The sequence below is a fragment of the Globicephala melas genome, chromosome X, assembly GCF_963455315.2.
Source record: "Globicephala melas chromosome X, mGloMel1.2, whole genome shotgun sequence".
In the NCBI taxonomy this organism is placed as follows: domain Eukaryota; kingdom Metazoa; phylum Chordata; class Mammalia; order Artiodactyla; family Delphinidae; genus Globicephala; species Globicephala melas.
Genome location: NC_083335.1, coordinates 46,479,504 through 46,492,539, shown reverse-complemented (window position 1 = coordinate 46,492,539; position 13,036 = coordinate 46,479,504). Strand labels below are relative to the sequence as shown.

Below are 13,036 nucleotides of genomic sequence, written 5' to 3'. Positions count from 1 at the left end.
ATTCTCACCAGCACTTATCTTTTTTTTTTAAAATAATAGTCATCTTAACAGGTGTGAGATGATATCTCATTGTGGTTTTGATTTGCATTTCCTTTGTGATTAGCAGTTGAACATCTTTTCATAAGCCTGTTGGCCATTCTGTATATCTTCCTTAGAGAGATATCTGAGTTTTAATTGAATTATGGGATTATCCATTTTTTAAATTAAGTTATGGAATATTTAAGTTTTGTAAGTATTAGAAACATATATGCAATAAAAGCATCTTAGGAAAAGTGGCATTTTCTAGTCATTATGAAAGCAGGAACTTTTTAATATAGGAAAGCTTCAATACTATATAGTTAAGTTTCATACATCATTGCCTCTCTTCAAATTCTATATTTATCTAAGCCTGTGGTTGTGATTGCTAAAGAATGCTTTTAAAGACAAGAAAGCCAAAGGTGATAATAGCCACTGGTCAGTATCTACTGATCCTGGTGAAAACATTATTGTTTCTGAAAGCCTGTTTAGTTAAGGAGTTATTTTAAACTAGCTTTACTCTAATGATTCTCAGAACAGCAGTGCCCACTCATGGAATTCTTACCATTCCTTGAGCCTGAGATAAAACCAAATTGTATAATACAAGGAAAATATACTAGGATTCAAAAAACAAAACTGTGAACTCAAGATATTTAAGAGATCTAATCTTGATTTTAAACAGTCTGTTCATGTGAAAAGGGGAGAGGTTGAAATATACTTTTAAAAAAAGCAAAACTATGAAGTCATACAAAATGAGCATTATATATGCCTGGGTTAGTCAGGAGTCTGTTAGTTTGCAGGATAATCTTAATATGTCTTTCATACTATAGCATTTTCATTGTATATGTACTTTGTTAATTAGTCTCCCATAGTGGGATTTAAGGCATATTGAAAGATTAGGACAGTTTTCTTGACTAATCTGTTTGACTAGGACACATTTCTGAATGATACTAGAAGTAATTTCAATAAAATTCAGATAATTTTTTTATTGACAAAAGGACTGACTCTTTGACTGTTATTTCTTTATATAGAGTTGTGTTAAGCTGGGAGTGGCTTGAAAATTAGGATAAATTAAAATGCTGATTATTTTATTGGAGAGACACTGTAGTCTTAGATCCTTTGGGGGAATACTTGTGGTGGTTTTAAAAGAATATCTTAAAAGTCATTTTTCTTCCAGTTGACCAATAACTCTCTTATCTTGTGTAAACATGGCAAACTACTTGGCACTCCCATAAGATCATGATTGTTAAGTGTAATTACCTAGCCTGATTGGACTCTCCATCACTTTAGATTGGTCATACTTGTAGAGCTTAGCACTAACTGTTAGGAATTTAGTTATTCAGGTAATTATTTTTTTCTGTGATTTTTGTAGTAAGTTCATTTAATTTTCATATATTTTGCACCAGTAAAACAAAGGGGGGGGTGTCTTAATGGACCCACAATATTTTGATGCCTTCTAGAAAGTTTTCCAGATGCTCACATCTGTAAACACATAGCTTAGCAAAAAATCTACTGTGGTCGCGGGTTACTTTTCCTCTCAAGAAGATCAGTAACTCATTTGTGATCTCCTTAACAAAGATCAGATAAATACTGATTGCCTCAAAATGACATTATATTTTTTTAAAAGTAATAAAGAAACAGCATGATGATGGCCATGTGATTTAGTGATGAAATTTAGCAGCAAGAGTTTGGGCCCAAGACCATATCATTCTACTTGACTGAAAAATGTTGGCTTTACTTTTCTCATATTTTTTCCCATTACCTACAACCCTGTTTTTATATTAGAAGAGGTAAACTGCCAACACAGGAATATAGTGGTAGCTGTAGAATTTCTGTGTAGGAGGGGTTTAGGGATTTGACATAAATCTTCATTTTCTTAGCAGACAGGATGTTGTTTTTCACTTTGGTTTGGGGGATGGCTTGTTTGGAGGGAGGGCTGGTGGAAGTGATGGGGGTCTAAAGCCCCTCCTTGGCACTGTCAGTCCTCACGGTTTCAGGACATTTTAACCGTTTGGAACTCAAGGGTTACCTTCTGAATATAGCATAAATAAATCTTTCGTTCAAAGAAAGCAAAGAGCACTAAAAAATGGTGAGGGAGACAAAGGGAACTTACTGAAAAGACCATGTCTTTGAGGTTTATTAATTATGGGTATGCAAATAGGTGCTAACTGTTGTGTAACTTGCAAATGTTTCATGTCTATTCTTCAAAGCAGTCCCAGCAGGAGTTTTTATATGGCAACCTGTTTAGCAGTTAAAGTTACCTTAGATATCTTCAAAGCAATTTCACTGAATTAAAGACCTGCCTAAAGTTTAGCATATTTTAGGATAAATGCACATCTGCCTTTTTCCTCAATTAGTCCAAATTAGGGAGATTTTTCTATATATTTAATTCCATTACTGTAGGAACCTGGTTAAGGAGTAATTAATGCTGCACATTAGGTAAGAAGCAGCAATTGATTTTTGGTTCTATTTGGCTTATCTTTTCTGCTTAAGTGCTGATATTTAATTTGTAGGGAAACCTCTAAACAGGTCTGTATTTTTATGTTTATCCTCTTCCTTGAACTAATGAAATAAACCCATTTATTGATTTGGGCATGAGCTTTATTAATGTAGTTAATATGCCTTACTAATGTGATTCTGTGTATTTGGATTAGCACTGTTATTATTTATGAATCAACATTTTTCTTTCAGTTCAAAAGAATGCAGAAGCTTTTGAAGAAAAGAAGACCCTGCCTACAAAGAAGAAAGTGAAAGAGTTGAGAATTTTGGATCCCAAAACAGCCCAGAATCTTTGTATGTGATTATTTTCTCAGTAGGGAGTGGTGGTGATGGTGGTGGTGAGGGGTTGTTGGATGTATTTAAAACAAAGTTATAACTTCTTTGAACAGGTATATTTAGCACCTACTAGGAACAAAATTCTGTGTAAACATGATTTAGGCTGCCTTTTTGTCATTCAGCCATAATAGAGACTACCATAATTTAGCCTTGGCTAGGCCAGGTGAAATTTAAGAATAATAAAGCTTTGGAAAGTACTGATCATTCAGCATTGTTAGAGGCCACAGTGAGAGGAAAGGCAGAGTTGAAAAGAGTGTTATATATTTTTTTCCTTCTGCCTAGGCCTGGGAGTGATAGTTTTAGAGTATTCACTAGTCACATTGGGCAAATCCTTTTACTACTATTTGCTTTATATTTGAAGGAATTGTGATGTGAGCTAGTTGTTAACCACTGTACTTTAAAACTGGTTAGTGAACCTTAAAGCCTTTAACAAAGCAGTCAACCATTAAATACGCTTTTCCTAAAGTAGCTGGACAGTTAAACCCATCTTCATTTACACAGGTCCTAAGTTTTTCTTGACATAGTCTCCACTCTGTATTAAATTCAGCATTTGTGTGTGTGTGTGTGTGTGTGTGTGACCACAGTATGCTGTGTTTATATTCTGAGGATTCTAAAACACTATGTATGAGAAATTTCAGCACATCAAACATTTCTAAATATGCAGAGAAATACCTTGGGAGTTTATTTTGTGAAGGAGTGTGCTATAGAGAATCAGATTAAAGTAAACAACTCGTCATTCTCATTCTTGTGTCAGTAGGAATGTTGCTGTCAGAAAAGCAGTCTCCTAATAGCTGTTTTGCCTGTGTACATTGCTTACCCAACAGTCCTTTTTTTTTATAAAGTGGATGTTCAGTACTTTAAAAAAAAAAGAAACATAGTATGATCTTAATTGCTAGTTGATATCTGTCAACATTATTTATTTGGACTATGGAGGTCTCATTTGGTGTTTATGTCTAGGTAATCATTTGCCTGGACAGGGGAAGATGCTTTTTAGGTACCAGGGAAGGCATATAGACCTCTCCATGAAAAAAAAAAAAAATTCTTAGGAATATATTTATGTTCTGGTGGTAAGAACACATGTATGTTCTTTAAAAAGTATGTTCAGTGGAGGTTAAAGTGGAATGTATTGTTGAATAATGCTTTCTGAGTCACTGTAAGCTTTTCTAGGTATAATTTGTTGAATTATTCCCATATGGCATAATATATATCCATTTAAGAAAAAGTTGACAAGGGAAATCATTGGTTCAACATAAAAGCAACTAATAGCACACCTCATGAATGTCATCAGGGATGCAGAGAACATTGAGGATTCAGACAGTTTAATTTTTTCTTATGTGGGAGAACTGCAAAGTAGATTGATATGGTTTTCTTAGTATCGGGTTACTTTACTGTCATTCTTGAGAAGTGCTGTATTGGATGCATCTGACAATCTCCATGGTAAATTCTACGTTGAATTAAAAGGCCTACTTGAGATAAAATTTCTAACTTTTCATGGGTTGTTTTGTATTAGCTTCATCTAAAATGCATAAGCATGTAGTCATCAGTGCTGTTAGTAGTTTTATCTTATATATAAATACACATGAGCTGTAAACATTAGACCCTGAGCTAATAGGCCATTTTGCCTAGATGAGTAGTATAGTCCATCAAATGGAAGCTACTTTTGTTTGCTCATAATTCTGTAGAGTAATATTAGTGACAGGAATTTTATATTTTGAGTCTATGAAATGGGAATCAGGTATTTATTAGGACTTTAAAATGGTGATGCTGCTCTCTTTTTAATAAAATCAATTTTTATTTTAGCTATCTTCCTAGGATCATATCGTATGCCATATGAAGATATAAAAAACGTCATTCTGGAGGTAAATGAAGACATGTTGAATGAGGCCTTAATTCAGGTAACTTGCATATTTTGCTTTTAAATTTCATTTTCACAGATATTTCTAGATTGCTGTCCTTTCAATGGAGTTGTGTGAAAATGTTCTTCTATGTTTGGATAATAGAATTAGGAATATCTAGCTGTGTGGACAGTAAGAGGACTCAGATGATCTAGGTTCTAGGTATGTGTCTGCCATTTATTAGATATGTGTCCTTTTAAATTTAATTCTGTGCACATGTAGACGCATCATCCTCTGTACATAAAATTGCATCTATTTCATCATCACAATGACACTTTTAAGTAGATATTGTTATTACCATTGTATGGACGTAAAAGTGTACAGGCCAAGAGGTTAAAATAGCTTCCTCAGGATCAATGGGTGAATGGTAAAGTTATCCCTTGTTAAGCACTTAACGTGCTGGGGATTGTGCTCTTTATATATTTTATCTCATTGAATCCTGCAACAGTCCTATGAGATAAGTACTATTATCCTCATTTACACATCAGGAAACTGAGGCTTAGAGAGATTGCCCACTGTCACCTAGCTGGTAAGTGGCAGAGTAGTAGAGCTGAGACTCAGAACAAAGCCTATCAAGACTCTAAAGCCATTGCTCTTTTTATTCTATTATTCTGCCTCCTATGGGCAAACTGTGTCAGTTTGCTAAAGCCCTATCTTCTCATCTGACATTACTAGGTCACTGTGAGGATTACACCAAATAAACTGCTTGGTAGAATAAAGCACTCTATTAGATCTAATTCTTAGAATTCTTCATATGTTTGACCCTGTCTGGTTTAATTTTTGGAAGGAAGAACTGCAAGATATTTCATGGATGGGCATAGTCATTGCAGGTTTTTTGTTGTTTGTTTTTGAGCCACGTGGCTTGCTTTGATTTTAAGAAGACTGAGTAGTTTATGCTGTAGCAATTTTGTTATACCTCCCTTAGACTGTCTCTAAATCTCAGAGCACCATTGTCTGCCATTTGAGCAGGCTGTGTCTATATAGAAGTTTCTCCATTGTGTAGTGTAGGCTTGCATTACAGTTTACCCTGTAGGACTAAGAGTTAATGAGTTTGTGTAGGCTCTTTATTATCATGACACAACTTTATTAACCTCAACAAAAGTTACACTGTGCTAAGAAATTCCCTTGTGGAAAAGTTTTTTGAAAAATGTGTTTTCTTTGTCCAGCTAGCCAGGTCCAGAGTTCTCTGAGTTGAAATGGAGAGCTGATCACATTTGTCCTGCCTGCCTTAGTCCCGTGATTCTTTGCACAGTAGTCAGAATGAGCAAGTTAAGAAGCCTAAATGTGACTTAGTTCTCCCTCTTTTTATCCAGTTGGACAGTTTCATTTTAAAGTACAAAAAGGCAAACAAACATCTGACTCCTATTCAGTAGTTGAAGCTTTCTAGTCTTTTCTGTATAAGCAGATTTTAGTAAAAGAGAACCATATTTTGAAGAATTAATCAATGTAGGCATTTATTTTGCCCATTAAAACTGTAGCTTTTCCTTCACATGCCTTAGTAAATAAAAAAGAGTGTAATATGCAGAATGCTACTGTGATATTTATTTACCAGTAACATTAAAAGCATTTATTATTTTTTAAGTCATGTTTTCAGCTCTTTAGGGAATGTAAGAAACAGAAGGAGTCTCACTTATGAATGGCCCTCTAATATTCAACAAGCTTTAAAAATGTATGTATAGAAATGTATTACGTGGGATTTTTTTTTTTTTTTTTTTCTGTTTCACTTGATTTTGTAGCATAAACGATACATATTTGTTTCTCTCTTTAAATTGCCTGGTCCAGTTGGGAGGAAGGAATTGCTTTCAATTTGGAGAAGGCAGTAAATTATGTCTAAATTATTGAACTCAGTTGGTTTAATCTTATCCACTATGCAGTCAAAAGGACTGCTTGTGAAATCACATTATTATGCTAAATCTCGGAAGGTGAGTGAAGGAGAACCACAAAGTGTAGATCCTGCCAGTTTCCTTCTGTGAGTGTTAATACCCATTGCTTCCGTGCATTTCCTGTTTGCTGGGGGTGGGTTAACCTTTTTCTGTCTCATCTCTTCCTCTTTTCTAGACATCCATTCCCTTTTCTAAGCCTGTATCTTTCTCTTTTTCACATCTCTGTGTGTTTGATCACTTGCATCCTTTGCCCCAACAATTTTGTGCGTTCCTTTTGTTTAAAGCAGGCCACTGAAGACTTTTTTCCAAGCTGGCTTGCCTTCCTCCTCGATGCCAGATACTCTAAAATTTCTTCTCATTCCTTACCCTTCTCAATCAAAACTCATTTTCTTACTTCTGCTTGTAGGAGAAAACAATTTAACATGTAATTTAATAGTATGCATGATTGGAATTGTGCTGCTTGGGTACAAGGCACAAATTGTGAATAACTCATCTGAGTTATGAAAGTTAATATTGCGTTTATGCAGACAAATCCAATGTCTGAGTATCTTCTAGTAAGGAGGAAGGTCCTGGGTAGAAACAATCATTTGATTTTCAAGTACCCAAAGGAGACTGCTTCCCTCAGGCCAGAGAAAAGACTAGATCACCACTGCCTTTCTCCCTCCCATCCTAGAAAGGGTTTGCTTCAGTGATGCAAAAGTAACATCAATTTGCCATTCAAAGGAGCTGTTTACCATTTATGACTAATTACCATGTAGCACATTGATAATGCATAGCATTAAATATGTATCATCAGATTAACTTTGTTGTAAGTTCTATTTGATTACAGTGCTAAACTCCATCCATGCATAATCATAGTTTATTGCTCATGTGGCATGGTTGTCTCCTCATAACAACAAAAACAACAAAAAACAATTAAGGACACATTGCTTCCCAGAGACTTGAATTAACACCAGTATGGGTCAATAAGCTCTTTCCTGCCAGACAACTAATAGATTTTAGTTATTTGTCAGGATAAATCCTTTACTAACAAAACAAAACAAAACAAAAACAAACCCTCAAATGTTAATTTAATCAGCAAAAGAGAGCCCCAAATTTAAGGTTATTAATAAAAATATTAATGTCTCCTTTATTTCAAAATATCTAAATTGAAGCTAGAAGTCAAATTCACTATATGGAAGAAGTTGAAAGGTCCTAAAATACTTACAAGAACACATAGAAACACTTAAAAAGTACACCATATCCTGAGATTGTTGAGGAGCTTCTAATATATGCAATTATGAGTTAGTTCCAAATAATGTGTACTAAATTTAGGTGATTCTTGGAGTTATTATTTCAGCTTTGAAAATCTGCTTTAGTGTAATTTAATTTGATCTACTGAGAGAAAACTCTAAGACCAGTGTTTTTAGGACATCAGTGGTAAAAATGAAATATTTGTAGGCACATTTACATATAGAACATTGACCAAAAGAAAAAGAAATTAGCAGTTTTAAAAAAGTGGTTCAAGTGTTGAAGGAAAAATAACAGTATATTCTATTTTAGAACATCAGTGCATGCAAATGATTCTTAAATGCTGAGGAAATTCATGTTGGTAGGGAGATTATGGTCATATTCACAAAGCCTAAGCAGAAAAAAGATGATTAACGTAGAAGGCAGTATAAAATTGCTGCAGAATAATTACAAAGATATGTAAAAAGCAGGGCTTTTTAACCAGGGGTCCAAAGGCCCCTGGGAGACCCATGGAGAGAATTCAGGGGCTCCTGAACTTAGATGTGAAAAATACGGCTTCTTTATTTTCTTTACCTGCTAACTAATATTTAGTATTTCATCTGATTAACAATATAGGCAACAGACCAAAGTAGTATTAACAGTACCTCTAACTTTGTCACTAATAGAAATAATAAATGTTTTCCTATCACATTAAATTTGTGGCAGATATCTTGAAATATTGTTTATAGTCATTACTACTTCAAAATTACACTAGTTATTAAAGCTGCCACTAGATCTTATTTTTTAATGCTTTAATCAAGAAGCACATCTATTATTATATTACAATTTATTTTCTTAAATATCTTGATAACTATTTCAATATAATTGGTTTCTTTTGTAATTTTATGTATTTTACTTTATTCTGAGAAGGGATCCGTAAGCTGGTGTTAAAGAGTTCATGGCAAAAACAAAGAGGATAGAAACTAGTCCAGAAAAGTTTGCCAATCGAGATGGCAGACTAAGAAGTACATTAGAAGGGTGAGAGGATCAGCTACATTCTGACCACATTGCCCCTCTCCAGACTGGCACAGCACTGCACCGAGAGGGCCCCCTGGGCCTATAGTTTCTTCACTGGAAAAAGAGAGCCCTAGGTGGACGTCTAGCTCCCCCAGCATTGTGGGACGCTTCCCAGAAGGACCATTTGGGCCACACTGCATAGAGATAACTGGGGGAATCTGTGGGGCTCAACCACTGGAGATCAGATAGAGGTGGAGAAGCTGAGGTGGGGCTTACAGCAACAGCACTTAGATCTTGGCAGACTGCATTTCTGCTTGTAGCAGTGCCCAAGCAGAGATCCCAGCCAGTGGCTCTGCCCATCTTCAGAGCCAAACTGGTGGCCCCATCTGGCTAGAGAGTTCGGTGGACAGTTCTGCCTGATTTAGGTGCCTGGTCAATGGGCTGTGCTAGCCATGCAGCTTGTTGTGCTGTCCTGCCTGGGCTGGAAAGCAGATTTGCAGCCCTGTGTAACTGCTGAGCATAGCCTCTAGTCTTACCTGGCCAAGTAGCCTAGCCTGAGAACCCACGCCACTGTGGAACCCATGCTATAGCCCTGCTTGGTCAGAGAGCCAAGCAAGCAGCCTTGCCCAACTGTTAAGCATACTCTTTGGCTCCACATAACCAGGGAGCTTGAAGAGTGGCCCTGGATAGTCTCAGAGCCCAGTCTACAGTAACACTGAGCCACGGAGTCCAGACTATAACCCCACCCAACAGCAGAGTACAATCTATGACCCTGCCTGATTGCTGAACATCTAGCCTTGTCCAGGCCTGCAGCCTCACCCAAGCAGAGAACCCAGCCAGTTACCCTGCCCAATTGTGGAGCATAACCTGTTGCTTCACCTGATAAGGGACCCTAGACAGTGACCGTACCTAACCACAGAGCACAGTCCCTAGCCCCACCCAACTGCAGGATACAATTGGAAGTCCCTCACCACCAGAGAGCCCAGTCAGAGCATAGCCAGTAGCCTACCAGGTCGTGAGGCCCAGCCTGCAGCCCTGTGCAACATTCGGGCACAGTCTGAAGCCCTACTTGATGACAGAGCACAGCCTGCAGCTCCAACTGAACATAGTCCAGCCAGCAGTGCCATTCACTCAAGGAGCACAGCCCGAGACCTCAGCTGACCAGGAGCAATTGCAAAGCCCATTCATAGCCCTGCCCACTTGCCAACCAGTAGCACCACCCTACCAGGGAACACAGCCTGTCACCTCACCTGACCAGAGGTGATTACAGAACCCAGTTAGTGACCCCACCTGACCACAGAGCACAGTCAGTAGCCCCACTCAATCTGAGCATCCACGCAGTAGCCCTGCTTGAATGTGGAGCTCAGCCAGCAGTTCCACCCAATGATGGAGCTCAACCAGTGGCACCCCCTCTGACCTCAGATACTGGGCAATAGCGTCATCCAACTAGGGACTCCAATAGCAAGCCCTAATTGCCAAAAAATGCTCCAGCTGACTCATCTAGTACCCCAGGTTGGGCTGATGAGTGAAGGTCTTACCCTGTGATAGCAAACATAAATTCTGGGAAAGAAGACCACTTACTCAGATGTGCAGGTACTAATGCAAGGAGTCAAGAATCACAAAGAATCAGGTAAAAATGACACCACCAAAGGAAACTAATAGGACTCCAATAACTGACCCTAAAGAAATGGAGATCTGTGAACTTTCTGAAAAATAATTAAGAATAATCCTCTTAAAGAAGTTCAGTGGACTATAGGAGTACACAGAAAGACAACTAAACAAAATTGGGAAAACAATGCATAAACAAAATGAGAAGTTGAACAAAGGAAAAGTGACCATCAAAAAAACACACAAACAAACAGAAATCCTAGAGCTGAGTAATACAATGACTGAACTGAAAAATTCAATAGAGAGATTCAATATCACACTTGATCAAGCAGAAGAGAGACAAGTGACCTGGAAGGTAGGCCATTTGAAATTATCCAGTCATAGGAGGAAAAAGGAAAAAGAATGAAAAAGAGTGAAGAAAGCCTACAGGACTATCAGTGAATTTCTCAAAAGAAATATTACAGGCCAGGAAAATGTGGAATGATATATTCAAAATATTGAAAGAAAACAAACAAACAAACAAACAAAACACCTGTCAACCAAGACCACTCTACCCAGAAAAGCTGTCCTTTAGAAATGAAGAAAAGATAAATATTTTCTCAAACAAACAAAGCTGAAGGAGTTCATCATCACTAGAAATACTAAATGGTGTTTTTCATGCTAACATGAAAAGATGCTAATTTAAACTGTAAAAACATGTGAATGTGTAAAACTCACTGGTGATGGTAAATATGTAGCCAAAGTCAGATTCTCTAATATTATAATGGTGTTGCATTATTCACTTACAACTCTAGTTTAAAAGTTAAAAAAAAACAAATGTATTAAAAATAATCATAACTTCAATAATCTGTTATTAGGTACACATTATAAAATGTGTAAATTGTAACCTAAAATAATGTAAACTGTGAGGGGGGGCAAGAAGTAAAATTATAAAGTTTAGTATGCTATTGAAATTAAGTTGTTATCAGTTTAAATTAGGATGTTATAAATATATTTTATGTAAGCCTCATGGTAACCACAAAGGAAAAGCCTATAGTAGATACACAAAAGTTTATGATAAAGGAGTCAAAGCATACTGCCACAAAAAGTACTCAAATCTCAAAGGATGAGAACATTAGAAGAAACAAGGAACAAAACATTCAGAAAACAATTAACAAAAGGCAAAAGCAAGTTCCTACCTATCAACAATTACTTTAAAGATAAAAGTATTAAAATCTCCAATCAGAAGACATAGAATAGCCTGAATATATAAAAACAAGATTAAAAGATATGCTGTCTATAAGAGACTCACTTTAGCTTTAAGTACACACATAGCTTGAGATTGAAGGGATGGAAAAAGATACTTCAAGCAAATAGTAACCAAAAGAAAGCAAGGGTTGTGATACTTATAACAGACAAAATAGACATTAAGCAAAAAAATGGTCAAAACAGACAAAGACAGTCATTATGTAATGACAGAATGGTCAGTTCATCAAGAAGGTGTAACAATTGTAAATATTTATGCATCCAACATCGGAACATCTAAATATATAAAGTAAATACTAATAGAACTAAAACAAGGGCTAAAAGGAGAAATAAACAACAATAAAGTAACAGATGAGGACTTTAGAACCCCACTTTAAACAATTATCTCCATACAGAGAATCAATAAGTGAACAGTGGATTTGAGCAACACTACGACTTAATGAACCTAACAGACATATACAGAACATTTCATCCGACAGCGGCAGACTACATTCTTTTCAAGTACACATTAAACATTCTCCAAGATAGATCATATGATAGTTAATAGATAGCAAATTTAAGAAGATTGAAATTGTATCACATATCTTTTCTGACCACAGTGACATAGAACTAGAAATCAATAACAGGAGGAAAGGTGGAAAATGCATAGAAATTTGAAAATTAAACATAACATTCCTGAACAACTAATGGATCAAAGAAGGAAAAAAGAAGAAATAAAGAAATACCTTGAGACAAATCAAAATGGAAACACAACATACCAGAAATTATTGGATGGGGAAAAATAAGCAATTCTAACTGGCAAGTTTGTAGGGATAAACACATCAAGAAGAAAGAAAGATCTCAAACAACCTAACTTTTCTCCTCAAGGAAATAAGCAAAAACTAATCCCAAAGTTAGTAGAAGGGAGGAAATAATAAAGACTAGAGCAGAAATAAATGAGAGTAAAAGACAATAGAAAAGATAATGAAACTAAGAGGTAATTATTTGAAAAGGTAAATTTGACAAACCATTAGCTAGACCAAGAAAAAAAGGGAGAAGACTCAGATAAATACAATCATAATGAAAGAGGAGACATTGCAACCCATATCAAAGAAATACAACAGATCATAAGAGACTATTATAAACAGTTAGATACCAACTAATTGAAGAAATGAATAAATGCCTAGTGACATACAACTTACCAAGAATGAATCATGAAGAAATAGAAAATATGAACACATCAGTAATGACTAAGGAGATTGAAACAGTATTTAAAAACCTCTCACCATATCAAAGAGAGATCCAAATGTCCATGTTCATTGCAGCATTTTTTTTTTAACAATAGCTAAA

General features: G+C 36.1%; 1 protein-coding gene across 1 annotated transcript in view; it reads left to right on the top strand.

Moving 5' to 3' along the window:
* The window catches only part of DIAPH2 (diaphanous related formin 2), an 887,427-nt gene that overhangs the window by 386,245 nt on the left and 488,146 nt on the right, over positions 1-13,036 (top strand). The window contains exons 19-20 of the mRNA XM_060292429.1: positions 2,707-2,808; positions 4,651-4,745. Of these exons, the coding sequence (XP_060148412.1) occupies positions 2,707-2,808; positions 4,651-4,745 (197 nt within the window). The remainder of the gene's footprint in view (positions 1-2,706; positions 2,809-4,650; positions 4,746-13,036) is intronic.